Consider the following 16,615-nt stretch of genomic DNA (forward strand, 5'->3'; position numbering starts at 1 on the left):
AGCCCAAAAAGCTTTTTACAGAAGTCCAAACCATGGAATTTCAGTTTAACCAGGCTAATCAGGCAACAGCTTTAATCCATGATCATTTTGTGGCTACTTTTTGAGAAACCATAACCAAACTTCTGATTTTAACTGGCACTCCTCATTGTGACTTCTGCTGCCATGCTGCCCCATTTCTTCATGCAAAGAAGTAGCTAAACATCAGCATTTCCATCTGCATTCAGTCCTGGGCACTTACTGTTCCAAGTCTCCAGATGCTGCCCAGGATTTATTTGGATGGCGATTCTGAAAGGGAAATATTTTTGTACCCATCCATCCTTTTACAGATGGTTGAGCAGAAGCAGAGGAAGTTAAGGGAATCCAGCTTAAGTCCATGTAAATCCAGAATTTTGACCCTCAGAAGTCCTGTTTAGCTGTCACTGCTGTCTCAGAAGCTGGCGTTTCACAGACACCGAGAGGTTTTCTGGTGGAAACATGTCTTGGCAGGGCTGAGTAGCTGGTGTCAGTCTAGAAGGCATGCTCAGAGCATGCCTGTCCCTCAGAATCACACACATGCAGCCATGACCTTGGCCTTCTTTCAAGAAGGACAGGCATGTGGTGACTGGTGGATGGACCGCAACATCAGCCTCCTCCCGCCTCCCTCACCTCCCTGAGGAAGGGCTGACTTGGGAAAACATCTTTGCTCCCACGTGCTCATGCTCTGCCCAGTCAACCTTGATTTCATTGTGTTCATGCACAGTAAGACTGCCCCAAAGAGAACACGGGGAGCACCCCAAGTACAAAGATGGGTTGTCCACTTGGGCATCCCCACTCTGGAGGGCAGCAGGCTTGACTCCCTCCATTGGAGCATGTGGTTGAACCTAAATTATCTGCCTTCTGGTGGAGTCCCTTTAACCACCTATCTGTAGTATGAAAGGGGGTGAGCATCCCCTTTTCTCGTGTTCTAAGATAGTGTTTTGAAAGAAAGAGCCCTTGTTTGTCTGAAATAAGCCTTGCTTTCTAACAGACAAGGAGTAGGCACCTATGATAGGAGAGGGATCCATGGAGGAAGGTGTCTCCATCCAACTCTCAGTGAGGTATCTGCTTCCCAAGTGAGCTGCATCTCTCTCTTCTCTAAAGTTCCTCAGGGGTCCCATTCTGAGGCTGAATTCCTGTGCTACACAGAAAGCCTCTGTTCCTAAATCACCACCTTCAGTTTTGCTGTGGGCAGCTTGCTCAGCAGGTCAGGTCCGACACTGTTACGCTCCGTGCTCATTAAGGCCACAGCCTGCATATATCTGGTGTGTTTGAACTCGTGTGAGCACTGAGTTGATGCTGCTCTTTCCATATGTGGCTTATTATCTCCACAAAGAAATATGCCCCTTGAAATGAATGACTGTGGGCAAATCTTTGTAGCAGCTGGGACTGAACTGAGATAGAGGGTTTGACCTACTGCAGTAAAGTGAACAGAGTTTGACTTTATGAAAAGTTCACAACGGAGATAAATTACTGATTTCACTGAAAATGAAAGTGCTTTGGCTGCGCTTTTTATTGTAGGGCATCATCTGCACTTAAGTAGTGTTTCATTGGATGGTGCTATGTGTTACTGATGGAATGAGGCGGTCACTTTAGGTTTGTAATTGGCACAACCACAGTCTTCACAGCCACTGTGGTAGTTTTTTGGCCTTTTTCCTTCCCCAGGCCCTTTGTGAAGTGTCCTGTGGGCTTGGAACTTAATATTGCAAGCTGGAAGGACTCCAGGGTCAGTTTTGAAGACCTTTTTTTTTTTTTTTAAAGCACAGTCCCACCATCCACTTCTCCAGGACCTCCACCCAAAGCAGATCATATAAGAACATGTTTTACTATAGTTAGAACTGCTTGACATGAAAGCTTACTAAGGAATACTTATACTAAAAATCGCTCAGACAGTCCTCTTGTATTGCCATTTAGATCTATCATTCTGATTGATCACTATGTGGTTGGCTAATATTGAGCCTAATTTAACCCTATACACTCACACATCCATCTATTCTGTCTATTGTACCTGACATTCTACAAATTACTTACTCATGCAAATGACGACCTAAGGCAACCTTTTATGATATTCGTGTTTAATTATACAAATGGTTTTTGATAAATAAGATTATACATCCTTCCATATGTTTATTCACTCCTTGATGAAAGCAAAATTTAATTTTCATGCAGATTTGTTGGAGAGTGTGTTTAATAAGTGCTGAGTTTTATGTAGTCTGCAGATCACCCTGGTTTTGGGAAGCTGACAAAATCAGTAGGCATAGTTCATAGAGACATGTGGCTTTTAATCAGGTCTAATTCAAGCTGCTGAATTTTGAAATCTTGGAACTGAAGCCATTGCCTTTGTGCTCATGCAATAAAGAAAATGTGAAAATAAATGAGAGATGCTGACTTACCTATACTTTGCAATAGGCTTTATTTACATTGTGGGTTACCGAAAATGTGATTGATACGTTAATATATTTAGAGAAGGATGTTCTTGTATAACTTTCCAGTTTTTAGAATAACTAGAAGTTGGCTTGTGTGATTCAGTCAAGGTGAACGTAACTTCAGTGTCACACAGTGCTAGGCTGAATTAATTGGGGCTGCTTGAATACATGAAGGAAATATGTAGAAAGGAGAAACTGGCAGGACTACATATCAATATTTTTGTTCAGGTATCTTTGAAAACGTTATCACTGTTGATCACAGCTTCTCAAGGAGCCATCTTTGTGTGCTATGACACAGACGGTGGTGGGAATTCAGAGTTTGGGGATCAGGTATGAAGACACAGGAACACACACTGCCTGAGGCATGAAATCTGCTCCTTTTCCCTAAATGTAGCAGTAGGAAACCTTCCCCTCTTCTGTTAGAAAGTCACTGGGTTGACACAGGTGCTCAGCGACAGTCAAGGGACATTTTGCATGAGTGTCATTGCACTACATTTTTCTCAGTGTCAGTACAGCTGCAGCAATACCCCTGGATAACCAGAGATGTTTTGTTGGCTTGAGTCCTTCGCTAACAGTTTCTCTGTTTCTGTGTGCTGAAGGTGTGGTCAGTAAACTCCGCGGGTCGGACACCGAGCGGATGGTCCCGCTGCCGGACGGGCCCTGCGCCTCCCGAGGGCCTGGGAGCTCCCCTCTTCAGCATGGTGGCGTCCACAGTGGCTGTGGTGAACATCAACCCCCCTCTTAAGCCAAATGGGGTGGTCAGTATCTACAGGCTGTTTTCTAACGATACCAGAGGGACTGATGTGGTGGTGAGTACTGTCAGCGCTGTTTCTGTACTTCCATTTGAGCCTGTATTTTTTAGTTTTAACAATTTTTTTCTTCTGATAAGCTGCTACTGTTGGTTGCAAACTGTCTTCCTCTCCTGGACTCCCATTGCTAAATGTTCTGCAGTGTTATCTTTTTGGCCAAATAACCACCAGCTCTTTCACTCATCTAAATGTGCTTTGCAAGGAACTAACCTCATCATTAAACACTTATCAGGTGTTGATGTGCTGTGGCAATGCAATGGGAATCAGCAGTATTGTTCAGGGGTAGCTAAGCATCCAAACAAAACGCTTCCAGACAGCTCTTGCCAGTACCTTAAAAATCTTTCTTGCTGTTAAGACGTATTTAATGGTAAAGCACTGAAGAATAGTGCGAGTAGCCCAGCAACTTCTTCTGTGTTTGGTGTCTCAGCCTAGACATCATTAGGTGTCCAGAAATGACCATTCTCAGCTTAGGAAACCTGCAGGGCTTCATTAGTTATAAAACAGGGAGATGTAGGGAAAGGTTAGGGCTCTGGAAGGTGCTTGGAACAGTTACCACCAAACCAATGCAAAATATTGGAATACCTTTTGTCTGTAGCCCTATCTGTTTGGTTTTTTACATGCAGGTAAATATTTGTATGTTTGTTTTGTTTTGTTTTTTTTTTTCCCTTGACCCATCTTTCTCAGCTTGTAAGTGCTAGGGACCCCTTCTAAGGTCATCAGTCTGGTCTGTGAGCTTAAGCTGCCACCAATTGCATGTTACACAGTTATTCCTTCCAGTGCAATTGGCTGTGTCCATGTCTGATTCAGCTGGTTCACCTCACTGATGCCACCACAGCCCTCCATTTCCATCCCCTCACACCTGCCGTGCTGCTGGCTCTGGCATCGAGAAGTATTAAGTGCTCTCCTTTGCTTGCTTGACTTTTTCCTTCCCATTTTTTGCCACTCTACTAAATCATGTTCTGCCAAATGGGATCAGATTTTGTCCCTCATTGGAGTTTTCTATATATTTTTATTTCTTTGGCTTAAGAAGCTATACCCACAAATGACTATAGCAATGATGTGAAGCAGCAGTTCCTGCAAGTGGTTTCAGAACTTTTTCCTTTGCCAGAACTGCCACATCTCCCTTGCTGAGTGTAGGAGAGTTTCCTAACAAGCTCATCCAGCACTATGGCTGTTTGAATGTAAAGCAGCATCATGTTCACCCTCAACTTAGAGGTACCTACCAATGAGGACATTCTCCTATCTGTGAGTAAACTGACCCACCACACACATTTGTATCACTCTGCCCAACACTGTCTCCTGTATCTATGTTAAGGAAGGTTGTGAGATACACATGAGTATTTGCTAGCACACTTATAATAGAGCTATTTTGCAATCTCTTTTTGCTTCAGTACCACTTATCCCAGAGTTTCTTCGAGATGGTTTTCTATTTCTGTTCCTGAGACTGACATTTGAAATTTTATATACACTGGTCACAGCTCAACTCAAGACATCTGTGGGGCCACTGATGGCATGGTCTTTTCCTTTGAATTATGCCCTTTAACTTCGTAATGGGAGAAAAATGAATGCAGACTTCTCAGTACACAGCAGCTGCATTAATGTCAGACTTAAAGGACATGCAGAACCTTGTGTCTGTCTTCTTCTAGAGTTAATTCATTTCTGTAACCCTTATTTAGTACTTCCAGTGCTTGAAGCTGTGACAAGTTCCCTCTTAATTTTTATAGCTGTCAGAAGGGACTGCCACCCAGCAGACAATACATGGGCTAAAACCTTTCACCACATACTCCATTGGTGTGGAGGCTTGCACCTGTTTCAACTGTTGCAGCAAAGGACCCATGGCCCAAATCACCACGCAGCCAGCTCCACCGTCAGAGCAGCCTCCCCCGCAGATCCGCACCGTGACCTCCAGAAATGCCTCTTTCCAGTGGAGCGCACCTCAGTCACCCAACGGCATTGTCACCAGGTAGGAGCTGCCACCCAGCTGAACATGCCCACCTCAGCCAGGGGTGGTGGCAGAACAATTTTCCTGGACGTGGGCTAGAATTGCAGGACTAAAAGCATTGGAAGGTTCTGACAGCCATGCTGCTCCTTCCCAGTGTTGGTGGTGAAGTTCTGTGTGGCCTAAATGCCACCTGAGAGGTGTTTACACACAACAATGGTTTTTCACCTGAGCAGGATATTTTGGGGAATGAACGTGGAGGAGATGAGTTGTTTTGAGTAGAGGTAATTGCCTGACAGCTGTGGCTACACAGCCAAAATGTTGTGAGATCAACTGGCAGTGAAAAGACAGCTGCATCTTGTAATTACGAAGGCAAATCCTGATTTGCAGAAATGAGCAGCAAGGTAACAGGCATCAACACTTTCACTGTGAGTGTGACTGACAACCACGATTGCTTGTAGGCATCTTAGAGCTGGGGCCAAAATCTCCAAGGAAGAAACTGGGATGAGGTCCATTCTCTTCTCTGATAGCCAGACAATTAGGATGAAATGTGTGTTTGGCCCTTACACTGTTAAGGCTCTTGATTAATTGAAATCTCAACTTTGTTGTCAGCTATGAGCTCCATGTGTATATGGCTTGTCCCCTGAACCTACAGCCAGCAGTGAAGGCTTGTAGTCCCGGCCCAACTGAGGTGAAGTATACAGGAAAAGGACAGAGTGCCAACGTGTCCAACCTGGAGCCTTACACGACCTACAACCTGCGAGTTGTGTCTTACAACTCTGTTGGCAGCAGTGCCTCAGAATGGATTGGTTTCACTACAGAAAAGGAGCGTGAGTATGACAAATGGTTCACTGATTACCAGCGCTCGCTTCTGATGAACAGGGCTGCATAGCACCAAATGACTTCTCCACCTCTGTGAAAGCTGATGTCCTCAGAAACCTGCTCTTCTGGTCACTGTGACTCTGCTGCCCATTCATTGAAATTCTGCTCTGGGGCTTGACTGCTCATTCCTTCAAAAATAATTCTTTGCTCATCATCTGAGATCACATCCTCTCTCTCAGGAGCCTGCAAAGCTTTTATTTTACTGAGAATGGGCAGAAAAGCTGCAGAACATAAAATGTTCAAGTATTACCAGAAGAGTGAGGTGTAGTAATAAATAATTCCTAAGTAAAGTGGAGACCTTGAGGGAGGCCTGGTGATTCTTTTCAGGAGCAATCTTACTATCCTAATTCATGCCAGATTTCTGTCAAGGCTCATGAGAGTTTTCCATGGATGTCATCTGAATGATTGGATCCTTGTTGACAATGAAGTAAGCATTTGTTACTACCTATCTAACCACCACAGGTGATACTTGAAGGCCATGTGGTGGTCTGCACAGAAATTTAACGTGCAGGACCTGTGCCTACAGTCAGAATAGATTTTGCCATCAAAACTGATGTCTAACATCAGCTTTTATTAAAAAGATCTATAGTGCTGTAGCCAGAGTCATTCCATAACAGATGAGATTGGCATTTCACCTCAGCCTGCCCAGTCAGGGCAAAGAGGATTTTCACTTTTTATCATATAGTCTCGTGTCAGGATTTCAGAATCAGCTTTCTAAAAATCCCTTTTATATCACTTGATAGTTCTGCCTAGTAATTACTAAAAATGTATCGGCTACATCCTTAGCTGAAATTTCAGGTAGAACAGCCCCAGATTTTCTTTAATGTCACCACTGGAAAAAAAAAAAAAAAAAGAATAAAAATTAAAAAAAGAATAAAAAAGAAAACGTCCTTATCTCTAAAGCTGTGTTTTATTACATTGAAAGCTAAAAAGCTAGAACATGATAATGAACTTTTAAATGGATAAAATTCATAATGAACTGGCGGGACATACAGAACACAGGGGTTTGAAAGCCATTTTTAACCCCTGCATCTGCTGGGTCTGCAGCCCTTCTCTTTCAGTCTTGCTTTTTTCACCTTGCTGACCTCTTCACACCAGGTCTCATGAGTCCCTCTGAATGTCTCCTTCCCCTTCCCTGGAAGGTTTGCTTTAGTGACAGGTAGCAATTAGCAGCAAACTGCAGCTGGACAAGCAGCTTTCTTATGAACAAACCAGCATGTAGTGGGCATGTGGCTTAATGGCAAAACCACAAGAAAGCCACCTCAAACTTCAGTGAAGTCTTTTGTCAGCAAGCTGTTGAGCCCAACTGATGAACTCTTCCTCCCTGAAGTGAGTTCTGGGTTTCTTTCCTCTCTGCCTGCTGTCTGCTCTTGGTTTGCTGAAACCCCATGTTTTCATGTATGTGCATGTGTTAAAAGATCATCATGGGCAATTTCTTGGGGCTTCCAAAAGAGTTCCTTAGCAGTTCGGTTCTCACAGCCCAGCATGCTGCAGCTGAACTTGCAGAGCCTCCTGTGACTCCCTGTCCCACACCTTAAGCTAGAATTCAATTTATGCAGTTTTAATGTCTGTACCACGTACAGAAAGGCAAAGGAAGGGAGTTCTAGGTCTTTATTTTAAAGATAGGAGATATTTCTGCTTTCTCAGTGTAGAGGCTGGCATGCTACAGCAGCTTTATTGTTTTCCCATGTACCCTCCCTACTCACACAGAGAGGAAGGGAGCGTGTGTGACAGAGAGCTTGTATCACACGGAGTCGTCTTCTTTGCGCTGTATAACTCAGTCATGCCTGTTGGCTTTTTTCCTTCTTTCGCAGCACCTCGGTACATGGCTCCATTCTCCGTTGTCAGCAATTTATCTACCATCCACATAGACTGGAGCCGCACTTTTGTCCTGAATGGCCGCCTGAAGGAGTACTCGTTAACTGAGAGTGGGCAGCGCATCTACAGTGGCTTTGACACGGAGCTCTATTTTCCAAGGACGTCTGACAAAAGTCAGTTTTAATTTCCTATAGCTTTCTCTCTGTGAAAGGCTCTTACGGTACATTAATGTTATTGTGCCAAATTTAAGAAAAACTCGCCATACCCATCCCAAGCTAAGAGCACAGGAGTTTCCTGCAGACACACTGAGATACATCTAGGCAGATGCTTGAAACAAAAATCCTTGGAGCTGAGCTTCCTCTCAATCATGTTGCCTGTCTGGGTGAGACTGTTCTGACTCCTTGTGAGGGCCAAGTTTTCCCAAATCCTGGAGCTGCTTTGCAGTTCCACCCTTCAGGGCTGCACTCTGAGAAATGCATGGAAATCTTCAGCTTCAGAAAAGGCTGCAGCCTGCATTTTTTAAAAAAAACCAAAACTAAGTCAATAGCTCTTGGAATCAGCCATGTGTTGAAATTTAGTTTCTCTTTTAACAATTTGCAGTCTTTAAAATAAAAGGAAACTCTGTAAATGGGGGGGGGGGGGATTAAAAAAAAGAAAAATCTGGTTTTAAGTTGTTGGGGGCTTTGTATTTTAAAGGATTTTGTCATTTATTTTTCACTTTCCTGCAATCGTGCTAATAATTTTTTTACTTAAACATTCTTGACATTTTTATATCAGCCATTAACAGAAAATGAGGAATTTAGAACAAAATTATGGATAAATTGGAAGTTGACAGCTACATGTCATTGGAAGAGAGAGGACTGGGTGGTGAAAGAGGAACATACTTTGTAGCAACATCATAATGGGAACTACCTGTAGTCTGCCATTGTTCATAGTTTCTAAGTTCAACAGCCATGTGTAAGGGATCATGAGGCTTTGATCTGGGTCTCAAGTGGGTTGTGATGTGCTATGCCTGCCTAGCTTTTCTCAAACCTGGACATCTCTACTGGTGGATTATGGTGACAAAGCAGCATCTATAGAATTCTGATTTCTTCTGCTTAAAGTATTTTATAACCTTTTTGCCCAGCCTTTTTGTTTCAAGTGACCTGCATCACCGATGAAGGGAGTGCCATGACACCGGTCATCAAGTACAACACTGCAGATGGAGTTGGTAAATATGTGAAGCAATTACCTAGCATCTATTAATTTTATGTGTTTGTGGTAGAAATGTGCTGTGTTGTGCATGCCAGACAGGATGGCACCTCACTGAAGGATCAGGGGATCACTTCGTGCCTTGGGGTATGAAGTATGTAGGTAACGTGCCTTTTTTTTTTTGCCATGGATGGATTTCTGTTCCTTTACATCATGATCAGCTTCAGATCCTCTTTTCATATGTGTAATAGTTTTTTCTTGTATTTTTACATAATTATATTGCTCAAAAATGTAGTGGTTTTGCCTCCTGAGTAGAATCTGCTCTGTTCCAGATTTTATTTCCAAATTAGCACTATCTCAAATTCTAATCCTGTCCTCCCACAGTACTCCTCAGTTTGACAATGAAAATACATATCCTCTCTCCTCCCTGCATCCCACCCACCCCAGCAATGGGCATCTGCCTGCTCCTTTCAAATGAGCAACCAGCCAGTCTCACCTCGGATGTGTTCCCCTAACTAGCCTACAAGAATGTCATAAGAGATGCCATAAGGACCCTGTTTATAGCACCTGCTCCTTCTCTTCTGTCCATGAGGCCTTTGCTCGTTTTGTGGAAGCGAAGGAGTTTGCTGTGATGAAATTCCATAGAGTTGCTGTCCATTGAGTAGTAGACACCAGTAAAAAGTTTCAGGATTTTATCTCCTTAGTTTTCTGGGAAGCAAAGCTAAACTCAAACCGTTTCTAACTGACATATTAGTTTTAATTCATTTGTTTATTTTTTGAGTTGCATCTTGTTCGGCTTCTTAAAATAGATGGGCCTTGTCTTTGCTATTACTCTTTACACTGCATTGCCCTTATATCCCTTTTCATGCTCTCACTCCATCCTCCTGCAGAATTTCAGGAAAGGCTGCTGTAAAGGCATTATAAAATGTTCCCAGTTATTCTACATCCACCACCTTCCACAGTCTGCTCCTTTTTTTCTTTTGATTGCTGCTTGTACCCAGAGTGTGCTGCAAACTTCATCAGCACTGCAGGCAACTTGCAGCAGAGACTTGCAAGCAAAGGTGATGGAAATTCCTTAGCAAAGAGTTTGGATATGCATGTAGGTTTGCAAATAACCAGGAAATCCTGTCACTGAGATTTCTTATGCTTGTGTTGTGTATGAGCAAAGCCAACTAAGTGGCTGTTTAACAGGTGGGGGAAGAAGTAATAAAGTGTTTCTTCTTGCTTGCTTTTATATTAATTTATTACTCATTTCGGTTCAGTCTTCCTCCCTCTCTCTTTTTAACTGCACAGGCCTGCCACTACATGGTGCTGGAGAGAATGTCCTCTGTCTGTATTGCTCTGAAATTACTGTAGTCATTTCCACTCTTCAAGGTTACTTGGAGAACCCTTTTTTTTCTCACATTCCACCTCCACTGCCTCCTTTCTCAAGAGCTGCTGATGCAGTGGTGATTTCCAGCCTGAGCAGCAATGCCAGAACTTTAAGCAGGGTCTCTTGAGGGTAGTAAGCTTTTTATTATAGCCCTCTAGCATATTGAACCATTATGCCACCTTGAACATAAGTGCAAATAAGCACATGACGACAAAATTACTTAAATTTCTGCCTAATTTACTAGCGAGGAAAGGGATAGCATATTGTTAAACGCTTTCTGAAATAACATTCCCTTTCTCCCCTAATCCCTCTTGATTTTTACAGGTCTGATCTTGACAACACCTGGAGAGAAGGACAAAGCGGAGTCCAAACGTGTAAAATTCTACAATGAGTTGTGGTTTGCAGTGCTGATGGTAGTTCTAGGTTTGATCATCTTGGCTATTCTTCTCTCCTTAATCCTTCAAAGAAAAGTCCACAAGCAACCCTATGCACGAGACAGACCTCCTTTAGTTCCACTTCAGAAAAGAACATCACCAATGAGTGTGTATTCATCAGGTGAAATCCATCCGGTACGTTTGGTAAAATGCAATTTTCTCTGTTCATCATGTTATACTTTTATCTGTACTGCCCTAAACATACACACAGTTTTTCTTCCTCCTTCCATGATTTTGTTGCACTCAAAGCTACCAAGTGAAGGCTGTTCAGTGTAGGAAAAAGGCTGTCTGGTGTACCTATGTGGGCACAGAAAGCCATGCTCAGTCCAAAAAGAGAGTTCTATGGCATCTGGTCTGCAAGCCCTGAAATGCTTCTAATGCCTAAGACAAACTTTGGGTCTGGAGTCACAGAAAATGCAAAGCCATTGATGTCACCTGATGCTGACTGACATCTGCAACAGAGGTGAAAAGGCCTCAGCATGCTGTGAGAACGTAGGTGATACAAATATGCTTTTCAGATGAATCTTTCACATGTTCCCAACTATCTGTTGTAGATGGCTAACCAGGATACGCCTGACAGTCTTTGTCAGGCACCCATTAAATGTGCCTGCAAAAAGCAGGACTTATGGAGCAGCTCTGTTTCTCTCTGTGATCCACCCACCACACAGCTGGACTGCTCTAAGATGAGCTGCATGCCAGGAAGGTTTGGGGGAGAGCGAGTGAAACCTGGGGACCTTAACAAAATGTGTGTGCGCATCTGTGCACACAGAGCCACAGCGGGACCACTGGAGGGGTGGGAGGAGGACTGCTGGGGAGTGATAAAAAGGAAGGCCTTGCATCATTTTTATTATGACAAGATATAATTCTGTAACAAAATGGATAAAGAACATGTTCTACCATGTAGCAGAGTAGCAGTGCTGCCCTACCCTTTGAGGGAAAGCAAGACAAAAGGAATATGAAAATTGGTATGAGACTGAGAATGGGAGCAATGGTGCCTTCCATTTCCGTGCTTCTTCCCAGGCACAGATCGTGAGATGATTCTTCTTGTCACTTCTCAGCTTCTTTTCCTGTGAGCGCCATCAAGCAGGATAGTGACTCTTGCATCCTTCACGCATTCTGTTCCTTCTTGTCTCAGTGCCAAGAAGCTGCATCTGTGCCTTGACGAAGGAGCTCTTAGAAACAATGGGATTTCCAGTGTGCCCCTTCTCCTGGCAAAGGCTAAGAGCATAAGAAACTTCTTTTTTTTTGTCTCATGGTTTTGATTCTTTTCCTGCTACAGTCTGTCATGTTGTGTTGTTACTCTTGACTTTAAAATGCCTTTGCTATTGGCATGCCTGCACAATTCCTTTCCATGTTCCTGCCCCTTCTTTTCTATGACACCCCCCCCCCCCCCTTTCTTTTTTCCATACGCTCATGGACTTTCTTAATAGAAAGGAGGATTGTACAGTGCCTCAGTTGAAGGACTTAATCTGAGTAGTTAGATCTACTATGAAGTGGCAAAATTGCTTGTGTTTTACAATTGTTAGTGAGGTCATGTGGCAAACAGTTCCGGCTGCCAATGCGGTACTTGTTAAAAGTTAAATTGTCCCTCATCTTTGCCCGTTCCCCTGCTGCCCCGCACCCTGCTACGTTGCTCCCCTTCACAGAGCTGCAGTTAATTCACACCATCCATAAGGAATGGACCGTACCCACATTGCACCCTGTCTGCCCTAATGCTTTTCCTCCTTCTCTTTCATCTCAGTTTGAGACCATTGCTGACACATCTGATTCATCAAGCAGTGTCACTCTCAAAAGTTACACAATGCACTTTGAGGTAGAGTTGTTGGCTTGCGGAGTTGTAAGATGTGTGATGTGCCAGCTGCACGAAGGCATCTCACATTGCATGTTTCTCCTGGTGGGTGAATGTCTATTCCCTGGTCATGCTAACTGAAAAACAAAAAGTCTGCTAACATCCCGTTGCTGTGCAAGTCTGGGCTAGTATTCTGGTAGCCCCAAATCTTTGAACTTCTGCCTCTTAGCTACTTTTTTAAAAAATTAGGGGTATATTGTTTGGTTTTTTTTTCTTTCCTTTTAAATGATATGATTGTCCTACAATGGGGAAAGGTCCTTTTTTTTAAAAAAAAAAAAAAAAATTCTTCTGTTTATAAAGGTGCATGATTTTTTGAAGCATGGGTTTCTCTATTCCACTTTTGCTTTGGTGTTTTTCAGATAAAGTGTTTGATACCACACCCTTTATTTTTATTCATTTGCATCTTCCTTGTAGGGGCTGGCAGATACAAAAATTCCAGGAGCCGGTTCTCCCACAAGCAACCACAGTTTCCGTATTGCATCTGGGGCAATGAGACCAAGTCAGAGCCAGCTAAGTCGCACATATTCCCAAGCCTCCCTTCATCGCAGTGTCAGTCAGCTGCTCAACCTCTATGACAAAAAGTCTCTTGTTGAAGAATCACCTTGGGACGCCATTATTCGCAATCATCGCACTGCTGGGCGTGGCTTGGTAAGGACTCCTGTTCCTCTGTTGTTGTGTCAGCTGCTAGTGATTTGTCTGTTCTGTTAGGATCATGAAAAGGTCTCAATATCTACAGCTGCTGGAGATGCAGCCAAAAGACCCAGAAGGACATGGTCAGAGGTTAAATCCTCAAAATCCTTCCTGCCTGGAGACGCAGGTGATCATACACTGCTCTTATGTGAGGGGATGAGGGGTCCACATGCACCTGTCTATGGTTTCCATCGAACCAGTAACTCCATGGTCTAGCAGGGATACGCACCATGAAGAATTCCCTTCTATTTGGTTAAAACTCATAAGCTTGCCTCTCCATGCATTTCAGCAAATGTACACATGTGAGGAGAGACTTTTTGGCATCCTTCACACATTCAATGCCAAAAGCAGGAGCTTTTGTTCCTCTTCTGTGACCTTGGACTCAATTGCTGGTGAGACCTGCTATCTGGACTCTGCTCAATTGTGACGCAGAGATCATGTGAATGCTCAGATCTTCTGGCATTCGTGACAAATGACTTCATACTCTGCTTACTTGGGAACAGGAGGTTGGGGAGGGGCAGGCAGAGTATCTGTCTTTTAATATAGGACAGGACAGGATTGGCCAGTGTCACCAGCAAGGACCCGAACACAGTTATAAGAAGTTACACTTCTCAAGTCAAGGACAATGGCAACTTCCTGTTTGCCACCAGGAGACAGGCTTTTCAACCTCCACTCCCCCCAGCTTCCACCATTCCCTGAGCAAATGTGTGGGAAGGGATTCAGGGGCCAGCGAGTTGCAAGTGTTTGCTCCCAGAAAAAGCTGACTAATAAGGTTCCTAAAAAGCAAACAGATGGGGTGAAAGACACGTGAGGTGGTAACAAAGTTAGATGGAGTGTGCAGCTACCATTGAGTGGATCTTGTCCAAAATTCAAAGTGAACTGGAGAAGGATGGTCTGGTACACAAATCCAGGCAGCTTCCTTGGGCTTTCACCTTCAGCACACCAAATGGTTAGAAGGGCTGGGATGTATAGGCACGCAGGGGTGTTGCTGCTGTACCGGCTTAGCCCCTAACAGCAGGACCAAGGAAGCTGATAAGGCTTAAATAAGAAGACAGTGATACTTCCTTATCTCTAGGCAAAACCCCTCAAGGTACCAGTTAATCTTCCAGCCTGTGCTCTGCAGCCCATGGACGGCCTGAGTCACTGGTGGTGTGGCTCAGCCTCATTTCTCAGAGCCATCACAACCTCATGATTTAATTGCTTGGGGACTATTGGCCCAACTAGGCTGTACCTCCATACCATCTCTCATTAGCCAAAAGCAGGGCTTCCTGATAGTAAGGAAGCTCTTTCTGTATCTGCTTATCTTGTGCTATCACCATGATTTGGTATAATTTGGTTTAATATGCTGGGTGTTGGTTATGTTGGAAATGGTTTACAGAGTAGTCCAATGAGTTTCAGCAGTGATAGGAGCAGGAGAAACACTTTATCTCACTTTTGGTGGGAAACAAGCCTGAGAGCATGACCTCAGCTGTTTTTTAAAATCAGTGGCTATATATACAAAGCCAGACTCTATACATTGCTTTATGTTGCCCTGAACCTAAACTCTCTGCTCCTGTGTTGCTCAGCTACTCTCCTGCAAACAAACCTCCTGCAATGCTTTTCACTCATTTCTACCCTTTATTACACTCAGTAGCGTAGGACTGTCGGCAAATTTTGTTCATGCCTTTTTCCATCTCGCAAATTAATATACTGAATGAAGTGGCCCAGGACACGCATCTGCAGTAACACTGCTGGTGATCTTTTTATGCTATGGAAACGGTTTATTTCTCTTCTGCTTTCAACTCTTTCTCTGGCTCAGTGCATTAGCATGAGTACAGCTGGAAGAAGCTTAGACCCTCCTTTAGAAGCCTCAAGAACAAAAATCTTACTTAAACCACAGGTGACAGAGTTGTTATACAAAACAAAAACGTAAACATGTGTTGTCTTTACATCCCTCCAAGTGCCCCATCACACAGCAACAAACACTTGTATTCACCATTTGTCAGATATATATAGTAATTGATATTTTTTTTTTTTTTTAACTAATTGCTTACTATGAAAATCTACTTGGTTTGGATTCTGGTGCTTGAATGCATTAGATTCTTCCCTTGTGCTGGTAAGAATGGAAAAACATGTAGAGAGAAACAAACACATTCCTCTATTTCAGAACCACTTTTTAGGGAGTGAGAGGAAAGGGAAATAAAGGAATCGCCTTTAGTCTGGTGTAACTTTGGCTTACATGTATTTTTTTTTTTTCTTTCCTCCCCTCCTAACAGTACGTAGATGAAGAAGATCTTGTGAGTGTCATCAAAGGCTTCAGCACAGTCACCAAGGAGCACACCACATTCACTGACACCCACCTCTGAAGAACACAACCACCTTCTCTAGAAAATGCAAAGAGGGTGACTTGCCAAAAGCAGCCTGCATGGCCTTTGGGGGAGGGGATATGGCTATTGCTTCCCCACCTCATGGCCATTAGTTAAAATATAAAACCGTTTGTTTGGAAGGGATGGGGTGGGGGTAAGTTGGCCTTTTTTCCACCATCACTTTAAATGTATAGTAAAAAACATGTGCTAGCACTGACCTCTCAGAAATGTAAGAGAACAGTCTGAAAATCCCCAAGTCAAGCAGTAGTAGCAGACTGTGAAGGCAGAGGCTCTCATCTCTGTTTCTCATCCAATTTTCACAGTCGAAGAGGGTTGTGGGGGCGGGTGGGGGGGCAGCATGTTTGGTAAAGAAAAGTGTTTTACCCATCCAAAGACCAGCATGTGGCTAACAGGGACCTTCGTGGCAGGATAGTTGTGTCTTTTCCTGGCTTGACAAAGCTCCACCACAAAATTGTCTTCATGCACAGGTGAATAAACAGCAAGTGAAGGAATTCTTACGGCATTGCTTTAAACTTTGCATTCCCTCCCTCCTTCTTCCCCACCCTCTCAGCTCAAGTTAAAAAAAAAACACACCATTAATTAATGCTTAATTCCAAGCATGCTTTTCAGAGGTAGCAAACTTCCTGACCCACTCCCTATTAAACATTTGCTGTCACAGCCTTCCCTTTTGCTTATGTATTACTGATCTACAGGCAATAAAATTTGTTCACCACCCACAGTAAACTAGGAGCAAACAGCAAGCAGCCAGTACAACACAGGTAGGAAATACCATGTATGTCAAGGCACTTGTAATTGAGAATTATTATATTATACCATGACAGTAA

The 16,615-nt window shown here is 43.4% G+C and overlaps 1 protein-coding gene across 2 annotated transcripts in view; it reads left to right on the forward strand.

The window, feature by feature from the left end:
• Nucleotides 1–16,583, forward strand: part of USH2A (usherin) — a 386,355-nt gene extending 369,772 nt beyond the window's left edge. Inside the window, exons 65-73 of one of the 2 annotated variants that reach the window (XM_071805984.1) lie at nucleotides 3,041–3,250; nucleotides 4,975–5,213; nucleotides 5,802–6,019; nucleotides 7,886–8,062; nucleotides 9,016–9,099; nucleotides 10,777–11,021; nucleotides 12,628–12,699; nucleotides 13,150–13,383; nucleotides 15,681–16,583. In XM_071805984.1, the coding sequence (XP_071662085.1) occupies nucleotides 3,041–3,250; nucleotides 4,975–5,213; nucleotides 5,802–6,019; nucleotides 7,886–8,062; nucleotides 9,016–9,099; nucleotides 10,777–11,021; nucleotides 12,628–12,699; nucleotides 13,150–13,383; nucleotides 15,681–15,770 (1,569 nt within the window). In that variant the 3' untranslated portion in view covers nucleotides 15,771–16,583. The remainder of the gene's footprint in view (nucleotides 1–3,040; nucleotides 3,251–4,974; nucleotides 5,214–5,801; nucleotides 6,020–7,885; nucleotides 8,063–9,015; nucleotides 9,100–10,776; nucleotides 11,022–12,627; nucleotides 12,700–13,149; nucleotides 13,384–15,680) is intronic. The other variant, XM_071805985.1, reaches the window with a different exon arrangement.
• The last annotated feature ends 32 nt before the right edge of the window (nucleotides 16,584–16,615 follow it).

This window comes from Patagioenas fasciata, chromosome 3 (genome assembly GCF_037038585.1).
Source record: "Patagioenas fasciata isolate bPatFas1 chromosome 3, bPatFas1.hap1, whole genome shotgun sequence".
Classification (NCBI taxonomy): domain Eukaryota; kingdom Metazoa; phylum Chordata; class Aves; order Columbiformes; family Columbidae; genus Patagioenas; species Patagioenas fasciata.